Genomic DNA, 23,673 nt, shown 5'->3' on the forward strand with positions numbered 1-23,673 from the left:
GTTACCAGACCATCTGAGACCTCAAGGTGAAGATGTGATTTTGTTTTCATCATTTTGTGCATGTTATATTTATTTGTTTGTATGTCATGTTGTTCTTTATGTACATGGTACTATTTAAATAAACTAAAAAAAAAAAAAAAAGTTGAGAGTCATTGCATGACAGGACTGAAAATAAGACTAGAGCCTAAAAGAACAAACAAACAAAAAAACTAAACAAAACAGAAATTTGTTAATTAGTTTCAAATAAGTAATTTCAGTGAACCTAAGCCTATTTGACCAGAGTGGTCAGAAGATACCTGTTCTAATGCATATTTAAAATTTTTCCAGACTGAAGCAACTTCAACAAGGGAGATCAGCAGCAACTTTCATCAAGATAACCATTTGGCATGTTTATGATATTCATCCAAGAGGTTACATACTAGGATTTCAGATGTGTCCCTTAGAGGGACAAATCTATTTCTCCCTATGGAGAAAATACACTGAAGTCTTTCATAACAGTCCTAAATATCCAGGTAAAAGGAAAATTTAAATTAGAAACAAAACTAAAACTTACAAGTCCATTTTTATAATTTCATTACTTTTTAAACAGCTCTGTTGCTGAAACTCTGAAAACTTAACAACAGCCTGTATACTGTATTTTAGTTTTCTGTGAAGTTTCCTTCTCTTTTTGGTTTTTTTTTGTTGAAAATTTTAATATTAAAGCAGCACTTTATAGGGCTGCATACACATTGAGAAATGTTAGTGTGTTTCATTGTGAAGTATCAGCTGTGAGAAACAATGTAATTTTGTTTAATTTATGAAGACTAGTGGAGTGACATCCGATCATCTTGGTTTCAGTAAGAAAAAGTGGCATAGATGATAACTGGAGAAGATTTCAGTTTAGATCCTTTGAAACACTTAGGTGCAGTACTACAATATATCTCTTTCAAGGACAATATTACAATATTATTCTTCAAGGACAGAACAATTTAAATTTCTGGCCTTTTCATAGAAAATATGCTTTCTGAGAATTCTTTTTGAAAGTGTCTTTTTAAAAGGTTAAACCATTCTGTTAAGATATCTGGGATCTATAACAGGGAATGAAGGACTTTCCAAAACAGTCTATAAAATAGGGTTTTATTGCCAAAATGACATTAGGTTCAGATAATTCTTCAGCTTTTTTACTTTTTTGAGTATGGGTTAACAGCCTTTATTTTAGCAATAATAACAACGTGGTTCTAATATGGTTTAGAAATTTCATCATCAAAGTTCAGGGCTGCTAGTAGTGTCTTGAAATTTACTTACTAATTACATGGAGATAATGACTAAATTACTTTTGTCTTTATAATGCATAACATTGACTATGACTGGCAGAAAAAAATCAAGACACCTCTTGTATTTGCTAACACAGCTGCTGTTTGTCAGCTGGAGTAAAAACCTAATAACAACACTTGTTTTACTGTCTGGGTTTCCATAGGTCACCTTCCAGTGCATACAGTGATACCAGTACAATGTTATTCTCCTGTATACAAAACTCTCTCCAGAAATTATCTCGACAGAACCTACGTCTGATATCTTTCTTGTGGCTATGACTTTTGGACAACTGCATACTATAGTCTGAGAAACATGATTAATAAGGCAGATACAAAAACTGGAGTAGTGAGATTATAGAGAACTTTACACCTTTCTGACATTAACATGTTTCTGAAGGTAAGCCAAAGAAGAGGCAAAAGAACTTGGGAAGACTTGCCTTGCTCTCAATTCCTTAGGCAAATTGTAAATAGGATTAAATTTAATATTCATACATAAAATCTGTTACTCATATCAGTTCATTTAAAGGCATCATTTCATGCCAATTTTAGGTGGACATGCTAATAATGTAAGATAGGTGAACTGCATCATTAATATCCTTTCTTAATAATTAAAGTGAGATAAAGTTTAGTTAAAGTAACAATTTTCTATACACTATGATGCTATTTAGGTAGTAATAGAAAAAAAATATATTTTAATAGATACAAAATCAAAATACAGTTGGCAAGCTATAAGATATTACCAAGAGGATTGGTGAGCTGTAAATTATTACCAAGAGGTAATATTGATAATAATAATATTGATAATAATAATTTGCTCAGGTTATTATGAGCAAAACTCACAACATTTTTGGAAAAAAGATTAAAATAATCCTTTACTTTTTTTTAACAGAAAATGTGTAAGGCATCAAAGACTGCAGATTGCCTTCTGTATAGCTAATTGCAATCACAAAGATGGTGTTTGTGAGGTTACATGTCACAATCTATTAACTTTCTCCCAATTAAAATGAGATTCTATTTTTATGTAGGTTCTTTAACTGCTGAACAAGGGGAAGAAGATTTATTCAGGCACCTTGTGACAGGATAGAAGCTTAAACTTTACACTTAGCCTAAAGCAGGAAATGTATTGAGCGTGCAGATGGTTAAAAGTTTCATCAACAATAAAAGATGAGAAAATTCTAATAAAACTAATGAGAACATTGAAATGAAAGAGAGAAAAAAGCTATCATTTACCTTTATCTTAAAACATTTACTATAATTTTGAACTTGTGAACATTTCACACTTTAGAATTCTGAAATTGACTTGCAAAGCTAAAAAAATGCAGAATAACACACAACTGGTTGGAAAACAAGACTGAAAGTCAAAATCCAACTGTCAAATGATAACAATTCACTTCATCAAAGAGATGCTACTGCAAAATGCACATTGTATACTTCAGGTGTTTGCAGAAAGTCCCCAGAAGTAAGAGGTTGAACTCCATAAATAAAAAATCATTATACAAATACAGAAATGACAACAGATGAATTTACATCAAAAATACCAGACCCTAGAAATGATACAAATACTAAAGATAAAACCATGACAGACAGGAAAAAAGGGGTAACATTAATTTAGATAAAGTTTATGTGATTATACTCATGCAATAAAATATACTTGAGCTGTATAACTATATCCCTTAAGACTCCTTAATGTCTTAGCCATAGGAGGGCTACAGGCCTGCATCTGCTTTTTCATTCACAGCTCCTGTACATCGCACTTAAGTCATTGGGAAAGTGTTTCAGGATCCTCTGTAATTTTTCTTGTTCTCATATGGTTATTTCATGGCCATGGACCTGCAAATCTCAGCAGTGTTACTATGGAGGATTCTCATGGGAAGCGATTGCCACTCTCATGAGAATCCCCATTTCTTTCTCCTTTTTTTCTTCCTTAGTTTTATTTCAGGTCACATTAAAGAAAACCAAAACAAGGAGCATAAAAGAAACAGATAATAATAATGAAAACACTCAAATATTATCCAGCAGTATGTGCATGCGGAAACTTAAGCTATGGCTGTAAAACAGTTTATCTGATTAGCATGTTCCAAGCAGTACTATGATGGGAATAACAAATAGTGAGCTTGAGTGAGTCCCAAAGAAATATAGTGTTAGGGAAAAAGAATGGTGGCAATATAACCTTAATCACTGCTATTATCACCACCTGGCTCAAAGGAGAGACCACTAGCAGATAAATATTGGTGTGGAGCAGTAACACCATGTTTCTGGCTGACCATTGGGGAATATTTCCCCTTCCCATTCCCTTCAACGTTCACAGTATGTCACAGCCACAGACCCTGCTCCTAAAAACCTGCTCAGGCAAGACCTTAATGTCCTTAGTGCAAGAAATTCATATGTTTCTAAACTTGTGGTTGACATCTCCATAACTTTTCACTCTTTATTTTTCCTGATTTGGTATTGAAACAATAAGGTACCTAGAAATTAAGTGAAACACTTAGACAGGGTATTTCAGTTTATGGACAATGTTTAAGGAGCACTCCACTCTTCTAATTCAGTTAATTTCAGTTACTGAACTATGAATAGTCTCTCAGTGTTTTGCAGAATGTTTTGTACAAAACTAATTTTGACAAGATTATTATCAAACCATTTTCATCATATGTGCCCATAAGGTACTATTGAAAATAATATCAAGTGTTTTTCCTTATCCTTAAGGTGAACTAATTAACATGGAAATTAACAGAAAATTATACCAGATGTTAGTAAGAAAGAGCTCTTTCTAGCTGGAGGTCTATACAACCTATTGAAATGGAAAAAACCAATACATGCATGCATACTAAGATATATCAGGTATTTTTTAATACTATTAATCAACTTCACACTTTCAAAAAATGTTTATATTGCAAATATTTTCATTTCTTTGAGACAGAAGCAACACAAATGAAGCTAGGGTAACTTGGATCATTTTTCTTGAATTAAATTTCCACAATTATATACATCTTCTTAATTTCCACAATAGCATACAATACATCTGTTCTGTTGTTTTCATTACATACTAATTTTGTCTGTGAAAATTGTCTGTGAGGCATCAAAATAAGTTTTATAAGTTCCCCAATAGAGTGTTAGAATATTAGCAATATTTTTCAAATAGTATCTAATATGCTACAGGTTAGTAGAATGTAAAATTTAAGATCTTTAAAATATATTAGAAATTTGTAACATCTATTGACCTCCCAGCAAAAGTATTAGAGCCATAACTTTCATTTTTACTTGCAAATATTTTTAGTTATTCCGTAGATATTTGCCAGTCCATGTCTTCATTAACCATTATTTGATAACAGAGACAGTATCAAAACTCTTATGTTTGTGAAAAGACTAAATGCCTATTTGAAATTAATTTTTTGGGGTATAATGAAGTTACAACATAAGTTTAAAATAGTTAATTTAGCTCATACCTTGATAAACAGCTTTGAATCCTGGTGAGCCAATGCTGTCATCAGATTGTAAATGAAGCCACATCTGGTTGCTCATGCTCACAATAAGATCAGGAACACTAGATCCAGTGAGTCTGTATGTAGGATAAATGGCAAAGTCATTTGCAGATGAATAAATTATTACTATTAATATCACCACCACAACCACAAAATCCAGGCTTCTACACTATCCACATCCTATTCTTATGATATGTGTTTTTTCTAAAATTAACTATTCTACATGAAATAAAAAAATGTGAAGTAATAGAAAAAAAAATATTTTGAATGACTGCATTCAACAATGATTAAACACTTCTAATAAAGCTGTTCCTACTGAAAGTTTCCATAAAGTAATTGAGTTGTAAGAGAAGAGAGTGATTATATGAATTAGTTTTTACCTGTTTGGATTAGTATTGCTTTTCTGCCATGCTTTCTAAAAGTGAAGAAAATTGCTTTACATGCCTTACAGCCTGTGTGTCCAGAACTTACTACATTCACACCTACTCCTTTCAAATAACTCACAATGATCTCTCAAATTTCAGGGAAACTGCTATTTCTCACACAGTAATGTGTGATAGCTATGTAGAGAAAAGTACAGTACAGTATAAAACACATATAAGGCAAACTGGTGAATCCCATCATAAAACTTCAGTGCTTGTCAGTAGTGTCACTTATACATCTATAATTCTGATATTAAAAAGTTGTGTGTCAAAAAGAATCATTATGAAAAAGATTACTTCTTAATACTGAAAAACTAGTTCATAATTGGGTTTTAGTCCTGAAATATCCTGATGATAGGTATACAGTTTTACAAAATGTAGTAGAAAAAGTCAAACATAAGAAGTGTCTGTAGAATCTCACTAACTAAGCTTTTATTATATACAAACCAGAAAATTCTCTTTCTTCCAACCCTCAGTCTTTTTGATTATGCAAAACAAATAAGCATGAGTTAAGTAAGACTAATAATGTGCCAAACCAAGATAAGATGTTCTAGAAGCAGAATTTCTCAAGAAAACAGTGTATGGATTATTCTGAAAACATATTATTTAGATAGAGTAAACCAGATGTTAATATTGTTACAATTCAAATGCATAGACATAATAAAAGGAGGGGCTGAGCAGAAACAAGGTGAGAACTGAGGAACCATGATGCACGTTATTAAGAATTCTGTCTTCAATCTAGGTTGTGAACAAGAAACTACGCATCCCATATCTACAATAGTTTGGGTTCTTACTCTGATATATTGAAAATAAAATTTAAAACCACAATCCTCTTATGAAAAAAATGGTCTAACTAATTACTACTGAAAGTAGCACCTGGAACTGCTGCTGCAATGTCTGTGTTTACTCTAATACGGTCTATAAGATTTCTAGCTATGACCTGCTAGTAAGTAACTTATTATTATGATACTATTAGTGCAGAAAAGGAAGAAAACAATTAAATCCATTGTAACTCAGCATATGCAAACACACAAGCAGTGCTTAGCTTGGATAAGTAAGAAAATCAAGAAACAGTGATAAATAGCTAGGTTATTCAGTGTGACCTGTGTAAGGATGAAAATAAAGCAGCTGCTTAGTCTGAAAACTAGCTGCTTACCAAATTAATTAGGAACTGTACAGGTTCAAAGAGATGCTAGGTATAGTCAGAATGCTGAATATTCTCTTCCTGATAAAATAATGAATGCTGATAAATTTGGGACATTCACTTGAATTAATAATACAGACAGCTTAGGAAAGAAAGATACCTCACCAGAGAAGTGAGTAACATAAACAAAAGTACTTTAGGAGGTGTCTGCAGAAATATATACACAAAAAAAGAAAATTATTACATATACATTGAAAGACAACTGTAAATTTGAGGTTTTTCTGCAAAAAATTTTCAGTGGCTAGTCAGATGTGTAAACCTATTGCATTACCAACTAACAACTGTTTAAGTGGCTCTCTTTATATTCCATAATCTGATTACTGTAGGAGACCTGATAATTTCTGAACACAGATAAGGTGAGCCCTGAATTCCTAAGTCTTTATGAGTAGGATAGAATACTTACAACTAATACAAATGTCTCTATAGAATGCAAGCAAAAAGAAAAGCAAAATGAAATTAAAAAAAAAAAAAAAGCCCAACCAAATAAAAAATCACAACAGAATAAGGTAAATTCATCAAATAGGCAGAGCCCTCTCCCTTCAAAATGCCAGTGGTCCATCCATAAATGGTAGATAAGAACGAAACAAGAAGAAGGGAAGGGGAAGGGGAAGGGGAAGGGGAAGGGGAAGGGGAAGGGGAAGGGGAAGGGGAAGGGGAAGGGGAAGGGGAAGGGGAAGGGGAAGGGGAAGGGGAAGAGGGAGTTCAGATATTATGGAAAGCTTGTGCTAGGACAGATCATTTAATATATCATGGTTCTCAACTCCCTCAATCTTCTTCCCATAAAGTATTTAATGGTTGCCTATTTAATGACCTGCCTTTAGACAGTTCCAATGTTCATAGGATGATTGGCTTATAAACATCCCAGTACAAGCAAGCTCATTATGAAGATTCAGTTTGTTTACTTTTTTTTTTTTTTACACTGTTTAAATTTAAATTTACAATAAAACACCCAATAGAGGTAGCTACTACCTTGAGTACTTTAGCACCTGAGAACTGGAAAATTTTGCATGGGGCTGCTTATATGTTGAGACAAGATAATTTTTTGCCAAGCAGAAAGATTCAAATGATTAGAATTCAATTTGAATTTAGAAATATATTTAATTTGGCATATTGTGTTCAAACTAAAACATAAAAGCTATAAAGTTTTAGAATCAAATGCATGAGATTCTACAGTGATATTCTGCAGAGGTTCGGCAGAAATTCTGGTATTTTGTCTGCCAACGAAAGCTTGAAGAGTGTAAGAAAAGATGCATTATTTCTTTAAGACACCCTAAGAAATTCAGAAATTAAATCTAGCCAGAAAGATCTTTGCAGTAAGCTCCTTCATTCTCCTGGGATGGATAAGATAACTGCAAGGTGCTGCTCAAAGCTCATTAAATGTAACAGATGTTATTACAACCATCTAATAAAAAATTTTGATAAGAAAATCACTCTGACATTTAGTTATGAACTTTCTCATGATAATATACTCTTCAAGTAGACCTAGTGTTTTATGAGGGATGTTACTTAGCATTTACAGAAGACCCTTCTGAAAAGCAAGTGGTGCTGTTTGAATATTAGGTATTTCATAATGCATGATGCAATCCAGTGTTTAATAACTTCAGGAACATTGTCCCAATAAAAATTCAGATACATTATTAATTATCATGAGATTATAGTTTTGTCTTTGGGCCTTTCTGTATTCCAGTGTATTTCGGTTATTAATAATTTCATTTCTCAAATGATTTTCAGAGCAATGCTAATTTTGCAACTCAAAAGGCAGATAAATTTATTTGCAAAGATTTTGCTTTCATCAAACATACAATTTACAGTAAAGATGGAAGAACCAACTCTATACAGTAATCCTACATGATGGGCTGTGGTATAATAGGGATGAAATAGTTGCTATTTCAGTCAAAAAAAACACTGAAGAAATTATTAGAAGCAATGTGTGTCTCTAGTGATACCATTGTACTAGTTCAATAAATACTAGTGATGGGTTTAGAAGTGGAAGTCTGCTACAGGATTTTTGAAATGTTATTGAATTGAAAAAATTTATAGGAGGTGATGTTATGGGGTGCTGCTTATTAAATAGCAATTATTATGAGCAAATAATATTTTAGATTTTTTTTTTTTTTGCACAGTCATGGAAAATAGATGTAGAGTACATAGTCACAGGCTAAATGGTTTCAAATGGCAGGGTAAAAAAATTAACATGTAATTTTAATTTTGACTTAGTTTTGGCGAATTTTGACATGGGAAGTACATACAGTGTAGAAAACAGAATTAACAGCTTGGGATAGAAAATTTACTGCATAAAGACTTGACTCAAGGCGTTTTGCAATCCCTATGAGCAAAAATGTATCCCAATTCCAAAATAAACAAAATGCAAACCCTTTTGTCATAGTAACAACTAGTTAAATCAACATCACCAGGAAGACTGTTGTATTACAAAACTGGTCTGCACAATACAAGAAAAAATAAACTTAGGTGTGGAAATCCATTCCCAGTTCATTTTTTTCTTGTTAGTATCACTTGTAAGCTCTCTAAACAGGGTGAGGTTTGTTTGCTTTTATTTTTGTCTTTTTTCTTTTTCAGATTTGCAGAATATAGAATTAAATTTGCTCAGTAGCAGCTACTTGGTATTGCAACCCAAGAAACACAAGCATTGAACAAATAATTCAATAATTTTGCATCATACCTTTAAGTCAAATTAAACTAGGAGTTTTCTAAGAACTTTGATCTGACAGTTCAGAAATTAGCAATTAATAAATTTATATATTCATAAACCAGTGCATATAAAGCAATTATGGTGCTCAGATTTGTCTCTGCAAAAATATTCTAGTTCATTTAATATAAAAATGTGTGGGTGTTAGGAGCACTAATTTGCTATAATTAAGTAAAGGAAACATGGCAGTTAATTAAATTAAATAAAATTCCCTTAAAATATAAAATTACTATAGATTCTTTTTATCAAATGTGTAAATACTGTCTTTATCCAAGAGATTTTTATGCTATGCCATGTAATCTTATTATGACATAAATGCTGATAGTTTTTCTTATTTAGTTATTGATAATTTATCAAATCTTAATTGTGTTTTGTGTTTGTGACCAGGATTCATGTGATAACTTAACCTTCTAAAAGCTATAGCCAAAATATCTTGTTAACCACAAGCTCTCATTATGCAGTAAGAAAAAAATAAGTGTATGCAAAAAAGAGACAGTTAAGGTAGAGGAGATTAATTAATGTGTATAGGGTTCTATTATTTCCATTAGTCCAGACAGTATTGAATAGCTGTATATTAAGAGTAGCTACCTAGTCAGGAACTTTCCTTCAAATTTATCTAAATTCCAACACTGTCAGTAGGTGACATTGTAACCTATTATCCCATAAAGCATGTTTAAATTTACTGAATAGTGGACTATCTCCTTTAGTTTTATACATAAAATTTTATATACAAATCCATTTTTGACTATTCAATTTTTGTAATCAATCAGTGCCTTATTTTTTTTTACAAGTTATGTTTCCCGTTCACTGAAATCCAAGTATTTTTTTTTTTTATTCCCTAATTGCTTGTGAATATTATTACAGTTATACAGGCAGTTCTTGTTTGTTAAAGAAAGTTTTTTTTTATTTTTTGTTAACTTAAAAATTGAGTTTACAGTGTTTAGACCCTAATGTTAAAGCCTATAAAGGTGCTACTGATGATTTGGAGTAAATTTTTTAATGAACAATTCTTTGACAGTACTTGGATTAAGCTTACATTAATTATCAAATTCCATACATTAAAATTGCAAATTCAAGTAGCTATATCCTGGCCTATAAGAAACAACATGACAGCAAATTTCCAAGGAAAATTTTTGAAGTTGTGTACTTACACATACAGCACTGTTCTGGTATCACCAACTTTCCCAGCATCTCCAACAGTAAGAGTGTCATAACCTCTTTCCAGTTCAAACTCTTCAAAGGCAAGCTTTATGACCTATTAATATAAATAACTCAGTTACTTCAAAACATTCCCAGATGTTATCTAACCTGTTCCATTATTGTATTATTTGCCTACTATAAATCAAATAATGAAGCAATAGTTATTTCAGTTAGTCTTCTTTTATTTTTGAAAGATACCTAGAAAGGGCACAAGTGCAGAAACTTCAATGTTTTCTGATACTTAGGAGCAAGTCATTGCCATAATGCTTTGGAAGTATCCAGTGTACTAAGATGCAAAGATGCCAGTCACCACAAATGTGATAATTGTTCATTATTGAACTAAGAAATCTTTTTCCTTTTTTTTTTTAAACTGTACGAGCTATATAAGAATTGTATAGCTAGTATTGGACGTATATTAAAACATTCTTATCTGCTGAATTGTACAATAACGAGGCAGAACATACGAACTACCAATTCATAAAAAGATGGAGGAGGTTGGTTCACAGAAATTCAAAAGCACAAATTTTGTTGCATAAATTACTAACATTAAACTGTGATTCCACACAATGTCTTGACATAAATTGCCAATAAATTTAGAGATATATCTCTCAGAATTATTTGAAAAGTTATTTACAAAACTGTAATTTTTTTTTTTAGGATAAAGTACAAAAATAGACTTAGTTTCATATAAAATATCAATACTAAGACAGGCAATTTTAGAGTTCAGTGTTGGTGAGTAGTTGCAGCTGATACATATGTACACATATATCAGGGCATTGTAACTTTTTTTAATTTACTACAAAGGTAATTGCAAACAACTTCAACCAAAATGCAGAGAATCAGTGATTTTCCACAAAATTTTTCGTTTTATACTATTGGAGATATTCTTGGGTAAGCTCTCAGACAACATCAGCAATTGCATGTAACAGTTAATTTTTCTTCTGTTTTGAGAATAGAAAGAACATTTGGGTCAAATTTGATCTGTCAGAATAAGTCTTATTATGCTGCTTTTTTGGAAGAATCACATGAAAAATCTATGCTTTTCATCCACTTAAGTTTATTGCTATGTGATTATCAAGGCAGAATTCATCTTGATCAAATTTTAGTCCTGTAAAAAAGGAACATCCAAGCTAAGCTAGTTGTTTAAACTTCCTCAATATTAAAAAAGAAACCCAGACGACCTCATTTCTGTGTTGAAATTGGAAAAGCCTAGTGCAATGAACCATAGAGAGGAACTCACACCACTGGAGCAGGTGATCTTTACATTGCATTATGTCGCTTTTGTTTGTAACCCAAAGAAAAGCCTACAGGCAGACAAAATTCACAGCCCTTTCCTCATCCACTAGTGGGGTGACCTAAAAGGAGATAAGGTTGGATTTGCCTTTCCTAAAGCCCTGCTGTGTCTTATGCCTTGGTTGCCCATTGTTTCAATAATCATGACTATTTCAGGCAATATGCTGCAGATAAAACAATATACATTTTCATCTTCTCCTGCTGTACCTTCTAGCATTCCTAGATTATATCAGTGGTTAACATGCAAAATTTCATTATTAAATGAGGACTAATAAAGCAAAAAATGAAGCAAAAAATATGTAGAAGCACAAAAAGAGAGTTGTTCCTGGCAATAAAAGAAACTTGCAAGACTTTTAATGCAAATATTATTTCATATGGAGGAAACCTGATAGAATAATTCTATGAAAATACATGGTAATGTATTATTTAAATAATACATGTGGTTAGACTCACAAATTCTTTTACACAACAATTTAAAAACTCATCTAAATGTTCACCTCTTTAATACTAAAATAAGTTAGAAAAAAAATTAATTGGATATAAACCATAAATGAAAATTTTAAGCTTCTGGCTAAGCATATAGGAAATGTGACAAGAAATATTGCTTTATGGGAGAAATAATGTGAAGATATATTAGACATTATTAAACAAAATCTTGTTATCTTCATTACCATGATAATTGTTATTCTATGCTAACATAGAAAGAGCTATGTTTGAGAGTTAAGAGGACTAACTTAAATTCCTTCAATCTGAGTCATAAAAATAATTTTTAACACATAAACAGTAAGCACCCAGTATAATAATTGCTCTTTTCACAGTCAGTGGACAGAAAATGGAGCTTTTCTGTCATAACATTTTCTGAGTTGGAAAGAACCCACAAGGATATGAAGTCTGGTTCATGGCCCTGCACAAGACAGCCCCAAGAGTCACTCCATGTGCCTGAGGTTTGGTGCTGTGACCACTTCCCTGGGGAACTGTTTCAATGCCCAAACATCCTCTGGATGAAGAACCTTTTCCTAATATCCAACCTAAACCTCTCCTGACTCCTCTTCAGGCCATTCCCTCAGTCCTGTCACTGTCAGCACAGAGCAGAGATCAGGGTCTGCCCCTCCTCTTCCCTCTCAAGAAGCTGTAGCTGCAGTGAGGTCTCCCCTCAGTCTCCTCCAGGCTGAACAGACCAAGTGCCCTCAGCTGCTCCTCATGCAGCTTCACCATCCTTGTTGCTGTCTTTTGGACATTCTCTAATAATTTATTGTCTTTTTTGTAGTGCCTAAAACTGCTCCCAGCACTTGAGATGAGGCTGCCCCAGCTCGGAGCAGAGCAGGACAGTCCCTCTCTTGCTGGGTTGGTCATGCTGTGCCTGATTTCCCCCTTCCTGGCTGCCAGGTCACTGCTCACTCATTTTCAGCTTACCCCTGACCAGGACCCCCAGGTGCATTTCCACAGCATGGATTCCAGCTTCTTGTCTATACATACAGTCAGGTTTGCTTCATTCCAGGCATAGAGTCCAGCACCTGGCCCTCCTATGGGAAGCTGAACTTCCTATGGTTGGTGATTGTCCAATACTGCAATTTACTGAGAATCTTTTGTAGGGACTCCCTGACTTTGAGACAGTCAACAGTTCTTCCCAGTTTTGTATCATCTGCAAACTTTCACTATTCCTTCCAGTCCTGCATCCCAGACATTTACAACAATTGGGACAGAACTGCTCTGAGAATGCTGCCCTGTGGGACCCCATTAGTGACAGGTCCCCTGTCTGCTGTCACCCCAGTCACTGTCACCCTTTGTGTTCGACCCATGAGCCATGTTTTCATCCATCACATGATGTGTTTATCCAGCTGTGTACTGGACATTCTGTCCAGAATGATCCTGTGAGACACAGTATTAAAAAATGTACTGAAATCCAGAAAGATGACCTCAACTGGCTTCCCTTGATCAACTAGGTGGGTACACTACTACAAAAGGAAATTCAGTATGTCAAGCAGGACTCTTTCCCTCATGAAGGACTGCTTGCTGTGACCACTGACTCTGTTGTCCTTCAGGTGTTTTTCAATAATACACAGAATAATCTTCTCCAAAATTTTACCAAGCACTTAAGTGAGACTGACACAAATAATATTATCAGTCTTAAGGTGAAGCAAACTACTGTTCCTAGTGAATATATGGGATTTTTTGTGACTATGGGAAGCTAATATTATATACATATATAGAATATTATTTGGTTAAAATTTGTTTGTAGATTAAGCATTGAATCATCAGAATAATTTTTAAGATATGCTAGATGGAGGATTGAGGAATGTAAGACAGTTTTATACAAATATGAGTACAGCATAGGAAAAACTTATGAGGACTGAATATCAAAATTTACCACAATATACCACATATATGGTTAAACAATATTGATTTATACACCAAGGGAGGAAAAAAGCAGCTCTGAGGTGCTTCTCCAGATTCAATTTTGTTTTGCAATTAAAAATTCCAGTAATACTCATGTGTCCATCATCATTTGCATATGCTTAATATGAATAGATTAAATGAAGAAAATAATTATTTTTCATTTAGAAAAACTGGAAACATGAAAATAGCTTACAAATTTATAATATTTATTTCTGGATGATCAGTTATATTCTTCTTACAAAAGAATGATCCTATTTGCTTTCTGAAAGGTATGAGACAAAATTTCTTTATAAGCAATTCAGAATGATTACTTCTTGTTAGATAAATAGACTGTGAAAACAGAAAAGAAGAAAAAGCTTAAATATCTGAGACACCTAAGAAGGTACTTATGTGAAAGTTCTGCAAGTGAATTTGTCATAATTAGTTTTCCATTTGAAACATTTTCCTTTATCCTAGGTACACCCATACTTTAAATTTCTGCTGGCATAATTGCTGTCACAAACAATGGATTAAAGGCAGCACCAGAGTTGTAGGAAATGCCTGTATGGAAATTCTGCCTGGAAGAAGCAATAGGGCACATGGCAATACTAGATCTACAAAATATTTAGATGTGCATGTTCTTTTCACTAGTAAGAAGACCTATTTTACTGTTATGTATGTATGTTATAAATGTATGCATTAAGTAGAGTAAATATAAAGTAAAGTGAGAGCAGTGAGTTTTAAGATGCAAGAAGAAATGAAAACTCTCCATAAGATATGTTATATTTAGAAGCAGTTCAAGCCAGCTATTTCAAAACAGCATCAATGTACTAGTAGAAGTTTATTCTATCCCCCTGAAAAAATGAAACCAACCAACCAACACCAAACAAGAAAACCCCCAAAACCTCAAAAACTCCCCAAAATAAAATAAAATAAATCCCACCAAAAAACCCACAAAACCAAAGCCAAACCAACAAAACCAGAAAAAAGAATGCACAAAAATAAACATAAAACAAAAAAAAAACCAACCCACAACAACAACAACAAAGACCTTCTTGAAGGAACATCTCTTAGAGATGAGAATGCAGTGAGACAGTTTGTTGCCTGAGTAAAACTACAGTACCATATATTAAAATAAGAAAATAAAACAGTCCTGAGAATTTCAATCAGAAATTGAAAAAAAGATAAACAAAAAAATGAAAATGTGATAGTTATAAAGACTTTTAATGAAAGCTGTTTGCAACTGTCATATGTTATTCCATTTCATTCACAAATATAAGAGTATTTAATGTAACACTATTTTCCTTCAAATGCAATAGTATTTTCCTACTTTTATCTTCTCCCTGTTTCTAAGTAAACATTGAAAGTAACATTAATATTCACATTTTTTTTTATTCTGTCATTTCTTTTATCGTCACCTCATGCTTAAAGGGATTTGAAAGTGTAAGAAAGCAATTCTATAGACACCAGCATGGAAGTACTGCTATGTCTTTCGGAGTCCTAAATATTTTTTTAAATTTTTAGAAGAATGGAGCCAGATTTTAAATTAGGGCTTTAAAACAAGGTTTGGAGCACCTATTTCACTTAAAGAACAACATAATATAGGAAAAATGTCAAAAGATATTGCCAGTATTAGAGAACACATGGAAGAATCCAGTACTCCTTAAAATTCTCAAAACTCTGCTCTTTCCCGAGCCCACTCCTCCTACAGTGATATTTCTTGAAGTTTTAAGAGGCAATGGAATTATGGCCAAAATCCAGAGGAAGAGGAACCATAAAAAATGGACTGCAAATAGTAATAAAACTAGGTAAATCTAATGCACAATTTTTATGGGTGATTAATTGTGAAAGATGATATAATGGTTACTTTCTTATTCCTTTGTAAATCAAGTTATTGGTTTTCCCTGAAAGCCCTTAAAAAAGGTAAACCATTTATCCTAGCCATATTATTCATAATTTGGCATAGGTACAGATGAAATTAGTAAAATGCAAAATGAATAACTTGTCACTACCAGGTCAAAATAGCCTCCAACCAGACAAAATAACATTGATGCCAATACAAGGGCCTGTCCTGTAAAATTTTAATACCTCCAGTTTTTGTTGAATGACTACAAACTTATTAAATACACTTAGATTATTCTGTTCATTATTTTAAAGAAATGTTGAAGGTTTTTGGTATTACCATTTTCCAACAATTGCACTACTTAAAAAGCAATTATAAAAAGAAATTTGCTTATTTTTCAACATTAGCATTATAATTTATATTGTTCATTCTCAGAAATTTGTTTTCCTTTTAGCCTCCACTGGAAAATTAACCTAATAACCACACCTAGTGAAAATTAAACAAAGATAAGAAGGAAATAACAGTAGCAATATAGCATATTAGAGTAATAATGCAAAACCAAAAATGCTGATGCAGTTTTTTTTAAAAAGGAGGAAAAAATTAAAATCATGAAAACAAAATTATAATAATACAAAAAATCCAACAATTTGTTTTGTAATGACTACTATCAGTTGACTGCCACAGTCCTGGAAAGTTTCTCAGGTAAATAAACACAGATTGTCTTTTTTTGGATTGCCATTGATAACATAGATAACTTCAAATGTATTTGCCATATCCAACATAGCCCTTCCCCAGCTAGATAATTAAGGCCAAATAATCTGACATCTTTGGAAGAAAACAAGAGCAATCTTTAGAAAAAACATTAAGTAACTTTTACTACTTTTATGTAGCAAAAGTTACAAAGTGATTTGACACCAATTTTAGACCACTCCAATAAGGAGGAAATGTCAATGTACAAATAAAAAGGATGGACATACAGTGGCTGGAAAGTAAACCTATTAAAAATAGAGAACTAATTACAAAAATGAGAATAATAAAATTCTTGATATTATGAAGTGCCATTGTTAGTGGTAGCTGTTATTATGGAAAATAGATCTGTAACTAATCATCTACTTAAGAAATTTAAATACATCCACAGTAAGAGAATGAGCACATTTTTAAGCATAGTTTTGTTTCTTCTGTAGAGGAAAAAATCCTATAATGATGATTTCAGAGTTAACAGAGCTGCCACAATCTGTTACTCAGTCAGAGAAGCAGCTTGTTGCCAAGTTAGATTTTAATCTTCAGCTGTAGTGCCTAAACATCATGTTGCATTTCACTTTAACATCTTAACCATTGAAATGTTTTCCTTCTTCTCTTTTCAGTTTGTTTGATATGTATATAAATATGTTGCCATTTCTAAGTACACAGAATGTTATACAGCACTAAAATTTAAGTTTTAGTCCAATGAAAGTTTCATATTTATGTGAGCCATATTTTTAATGAATTATCAATCAATTTGATTTAGGCTTGAAAGAAAATTAAAATAATGAAAAGCAGAATCACAAGAGGAGATCATTATTCATATGTTCACACTAAAAGTTTGGAATTTATCACTTTTGGACAATTTTAGACAACTCTCTGATATAGTAGGATGATCTATTTCTCATTTTCTTCCAAAAGAAAATGCCAAATATATGGCTTTCATTTTTGCTCCTGCTGCTGCTCCAACTGTCAGTAGGAAACATATCAGAAAGACCAGCTTTAAAGAAACACTGTGTCATTCAGTTTTTTAAACTGAACAATGGGAAAGAAGCAAAAAAAAATGCATGCATCTATTTACTTGCCATTCATGAAAATAATTCTGATTGTACTAATTGCATCATTGGAAATCTTTTTCAAAACCTTTTAAATAAATACTTTTAGATTTGTTGTTCAACACCAGGTCTGAAAATACTGTTCTTTAAATTTGAAAATTGAAAGCTCCAGCTAGCATTTGTTAAAAACAAATTACACACAAACTAAGAATACATTAATTACCAGATAAGAACTCTGACTTAAATAAAGGTTGAGAATATAATTTATTAAATGAGCACTTTGTCTCAGAAATTTAAGCAGGAGAAATATCCTTTTTTTTTTACCTCATTTGACTGGTGTCTTTCTTCCTAAAATCTTTAAAGAGTGGGTTAGTCTCATTGATTATTTGATTAATTCAAAGTGCATATGAAGCTTGATACAGCACACGAAAGAAAAGTCTACATGAAGTGTTTAAGTACCAAGGGTGCATATCATCTATACACAAACTATTTTCTAGACTGAGCCCTGTGTGCGAATCTGAAGTGTTAAATCTCAGCCCTACTATTATTGTGTAGTCCTTAAAGCAATTAATTACTTATTTAACAGCATAATTCCTCAAGAGTTTTCTGACATTTTCATTCTTCTTATTTAAACTTCATGTGAAACATGAACCAAATATGGCAAATATTCAAATTTCAGAAAACGTTTTTAAAGATCTAATTATTTTTTCGTGTCCCAGCTGAAATTCAATATTCACTGAGGGAATTAAAATATCTTTTTATTGACACGTGGGTCGGTGGAATGTCCGAGAGATAAAATTAACAAAATAACAAAGCAGATTTACATTAGTGACCTTAAGCAAAAAATTAACTATGAGAAACCCATACAAACTAAGTAGTTCTAAGTCAAATAATATTTTTGATTGAAAATGTCAGGTAAATCTTTTATTTCATGCATTTTAATAGTCTGAAACTTATTTTAAAGATAATTTCCTGCAATAGTAACCATCTGTCACCAGGAGCAGAAAGGTCCATAAACACCTGTTGTCTTTGAGAAGTAGAGTACTTGAGCTTGTTGGTTTCTTATTATTATGGCATAATAGTTCCAAGATCAAAAACTATTTCATTTAGAGGAGTGACAGATCTTGCCATCACACTGTGTGGTGCAAAAAGGCAATTGAAGTGAATACTGGAAAGCCTACAGAGGTACAAGGTGATGCCAGAATCTTTATAGCAGAAAATGCCTCAGAAAAATAAGATGTGACAGTTAAATTAATTCGCTAGAAATGTATAAAACTACTGTTTAATGCTATTTCAAATAGAGGCTGGAAAGATCTGAGCCATACTGAGCCAAGTTAGAAACTCGGGTAAAGCAGGTATATTACTGTGCTAATGGAGGTTTTATTTATGGAAATGAATTTGAAGATGAAAACTAAGCTGTGTGTCAGCATATAGAGTTTCTTTCTTTGGAATAAATTCAGATGTCCATATACAGATATTTCCTGTCATATAAGATGTCTTTGCATCTTGTCTAACTGCCTCGCTAGTGGGATATGGATTTTCCTTTGTCATACACATTAGCCTTGCTTGTAGCATCTTGAATACCTGAGCATCTCATACAGTAATAGATACTTGAGGACGGACAAACAAATTCTATCTTTGGTGTACTGAAGTGTTTGATGTAATAAGAAAACACATGCTTCATATAGAAAATTTCTTCATTAAAATGGTACAACAACATATAAACTGCTTATATATACATTTATACATACAAAATATTTATATACATGAGATGAGAATGAGGGAACTATGCATATCCCTGTAATAAAATCTCAGTACTATTACATGAACATTGAATTGTCAGGACACCAAGGTTTTACATACATCTGGACAGTTTTTAGATAATATTATGCACTATAAAGTTGAAATACATTGAGGTTAACTTCATTCAAAATGAAAACATACAAATAACTTTTCCCTGCATTTGCATTATGAATAACAAGCAGTTATGAATATGAAAGTTTGTCATTCATATTAACAGATTAACTTAAACCGACTTTGAAAGTCACATTTTCTTCTAAGTTTTTCTTCCTATTCTATTTTTAAAATATACAACTACATGCCTTGTTGGCCCAAGTGTACTTTTGAAATAAAAACTAAATTGTTTTCTAAATAATTCCCTGTATTATTACTATTGTTTTCATAAACTAAAATTCAATTCAACCTGCAGTCTAGGAAGTAATATGAATCTTAGCATGTGACAACAAGCTTTATAATTTACAATTGCAATTTTTCACAAAAAAAGCCAAAAAAAAAACCAAAAACCCCAAAACAAACACAAAAGGAGCCATAAACTGCAGCCTGTGGCAAGTGCCCACTTTTAAGCAGTTTATGAATGACTGCTATCCCAAAAAAGGGACACTGTAATAGAGCAGGGTACAAGTGTGAAGAAGGAAGTTGCAGAGAGGAGTTGCTAATGAATCTACTGAGCCCATATTCCCCACTTCTTTTCACCATTCAGTCAGGAATGAAGCAGAAGAGTTGGACTAGAGAAAAGGTTTTTATTGTTGTTTCTCATTATCCTACTTTATTTTTAATTTTCTGTAAACTAATCTTCCCAAAGTTGAATTTTTTGCCTAACTGGTGAGAAATCTCCCTGTCCTTACCTTGACCCATGAAGCTTTTCATCCTTTTTTCTCCCGCCTCCTGATGAGGAGGAGGAGCAACAGATCAGCTTGGTGGGCACTTGGCAGCCAGAAAAGATCAACCCACCACAACTATATAGGAGAATGAAACACTAAAATTACTTCTAGTAAAATTACTTGTGAAGATATTTGCATTCATCTATAGTAAATATGAATCTTCTCAGTGATTATGGTGAGAAAACAAAACTCTTTCTTCCAAAAGCCATAAAAATAATGATTGTGATGACAGCACATACATTTTGAACCTTGTTCTGCAATGTTTCTCGTAGTTAAAATTTCCAAAAAGAAAAAGCACAACATGAAACCTAATTATATATTTAATATTTTTGCTAGTAGAAGCCTACCTGCCTTGGCTTTAAAATCTAATCCCCCACACCTGAATATACTTTCTCAAATCCCATACTTATGTTGAAAATGTCCCCAGTATCTCAGTGATAATGAATGTATTTATTTTCATCCTGTGCCGCGAGGTTTACATGCATTAAGAGGAAATGGCAAATATGATTGATTTTAATGATTACAGCCCTGATTCTTTTATAGTCTACCTTGATTTTATGTCTTTGCATTTATAAGCACTTGAGTAAAGCTGTTCTTCACCTGATAAAAAATATACCAGAATCAATAAAGGTGATCTCTGGTCATTAAAATAAAAACCATATAGCAATCTGCTCAAATATGCAGGTCATAGTGCCCTGCAAGAACACATTTGGGCAAAAGACATTATTTGGCTCTAATTCAAATTATAAATGAGTAAACAGAACAGTTTCTGTCAGTTTGCTAAGACATCATCTGTAATGAATATTCAATGAGGAGATTATGTAAAAACACCATTAAAATATAAAGAGAATAGTAGTTAAGGATACATGCAGTTTTCCCTCTGCAGTATTATATGATTTACTTTAAATCAGTGCAAAACATATAAAAAATTTACTCCAGAAAAAAAAATACTCAATGGCAAACTGTGCTATCAATAAAATAGTAGAGGGAATAAGGAAGAATATCCTTAAAATAGTTTTTGAACCAGTTTCAAGTATTTGGTCGCTTCCAAAGATGTGTGTATTTTTTAATAGCAAATTAAATACAATGTAAACCATGCTTCAGACGAGCTGGGTCAGTGACCAAATTAAGTAGTTTTTAAGACACAAGGACAGTTAACATTTGATTTGCATGTTAATGACACCTGCAAACAAAAAAGCCTTAGGTGGAGCTAGATGTATTTCCTTTTTCCTTTTTTAGTTAATTTAAAACCCAGTGTTCTGATGTTCCTGCAATCTCTTCTTTTGTTTCTATCATAATGCATAAGCATTGCATACATTTTTTTTTTAATAGTTAGCATAAATTCTGACACTGATATAATTTTATCTCAAAGAGATGAAGAATAAGACTTTGCAATGCAGTTCTGGGGGCAACATTTTGATAAATCATGTTCAGGTTTATTCCTCAAAAAAAATTATCTATCTTGATCAACAAAAAGAGCATTGTATCAAAGAGCTTGAAAAAACATAATAAAACTGTGTCCTAGTACTTTAGAACAAAAGCAAATCACAAAATATCCCTGAAGACTAAAACCACTTTTTAATATTTGACCAAGAAATTGTATTAAGTCTTTAAAATATGAAATTAAAATAAAAACATAACTTCAGTAAGATAAAATAAAATTTTAAGTGGAATAAATGCTGGAATTTTTAATAATGTATCAGTGATCTTTTTTGACTTAAGAACTAACAGCAATACATGTAATATGGAGTTCGTTGTCAAGCATAGAATAGGATAGTGCAGAAGAAATAAAGGTATAATCATAAAAGTGGGATGGGATAGGATGGAATGGGACAGGACAGCATAGCACAGAATAGAACACCTGACTACCTCAGTGCTGATGTAAATGTAACTTATATTATTAAGGGCATTTTTCAAACCCTCTTAAACACTGACAGGCTTGGGACATACTTTAGGACCACTCTAGGAATCCTGTTCCACTATTTGACCACCCTCTTGGAAGAGAAATGCCTCCTGGTCCAGTCTAAACTTCCCCTGGCACCACTTTGAACCATTCCCACAAGCCTTATCCCTGAATCCCAGGGAGAAGAGCTCACATCTCCCTCTCCACTTCCCCTCCTGAGGGAAAGACACTCTTAAATGACTAAAGGAATAATAAAAGATCTATGATGTGAACTGTCCAATTCCGCCATGAATGGAAATTAATAAAAGAACTATACTTAAGACTCCAGGCACAATTGCCTGTGCACCTTTAAAGAAAAATATGAAAGGGGAGAGGCTCTATAATAACTTCAGGAAGAAACTTGTTTAGTATTGCATCAGGTTGTACAAATTGTTTCACAGTGAAACAATCTTAATGAGTACAATTTTGAAAATTAGAATTGTAAAATTAATTTGATTTCATAAAACTATGCTTTCTCTTCTCATTAAATATGTATTTTAACTAGAAACTAAAATTGGTTCAATATGTGAAACAAAGGGCTCTCTCCACCTCATAAACCTTCTTTCTACAAAAATAGTTAAAATGTTCTATGAAACATAGTGATAAAGAGTAAGCCAAAAGATGTTTAGATCTTCTGATGTTTCATTCACATGCTCTCAATTACAAATAATCTTTCACCTATTTATTTCCACATCACAAAATGCTTTATATTCGTAGTACAAAGAGTTTTATTATTTCAGTTCCATGAAATCACAAAACTTTACAAATTAAGTGAAAAATTATGAACTAAGATATACCTCAACACACTTAAAAATCCAAACAAATAAAGAAATCAGTCACAAGCATCTGAAAAACTCTAAATTATGTTATGATTATAGCACCCAAGTTTTGTGCCATGGTGTACAAAATTATGCAAAATTTCAATGATTAAGGTTTTTTGTTCTCCTCTCTAGTTGCTGAAAAAATTTAGATAATTTAAACAATCATGTTGGCTATAACAAACTAGAAAGAAAATTCATCTGAGATTGATTCTGTGTGATCTGCAATTTTTTCATTTATCATTTAATGAGATGATAAAAGAAAATTTGGTTACAGCATTGGGCTTCACACCCACCTTCTTCCAATTATTTCAACATGTCACAGTTTTTTATGGCTGATATTTGACATGAAGTGCAGCAAAAGGAACGACAGTTTCCTGCTCTACTTAGAATGCATGACCTATTGATGCAAAAGAGATCATCTACATCTTGGGAGACTGACACTCAGATGAGCTGAAATAGAAACATGGTTAAATGCATGGCACTAAAGGCACAAATGATTACAGGCCTGTTGAAAAATGTAACTGTAGATGAAAAGATGTAAATCAAACCAATTGTGGACTTGCAATTGGATTTCGTGTATGAACGTTAATAATAATATAATACACACCTGCCCACTG

The 23,673-nt window shown here is 32.6% G+C and overlaps 1 protein-coding gene across 1 annotated transcript in view; it reads right to left on the reverse strand.

The window, feature by feature from the left end:
- CSMD1 (CUB and Sushi multiple domains 1) overlaps positions 1–23,673 on the reverse strand; it is a 1,041,152-nt gene that overhangs the window by 264,182 nt on the left and 753,297 nt on the right. The window contains 2 exon segments of the mRNA XM_079329059.1: positions 4,736–4,848; positions 10,256–10,359. Of these exon segments, the coding sequence (XP_079185185.1) occupies positions 4,736–4,848; positions 10,256–10,359 (217 nt within the window).

Source organism: Erithacus rubecula, assembly GCF_903797595.1.
Source record: "Erithacus rubecula genome assembly, chromosome: 2".
In the NCBI taxonomy this organism is placed as follows: Eukaryota; Metazoa; Chordata; class Aves; order Passeriformes; family Muscicapidae; genus Erithacus; species Erithacus rubecula.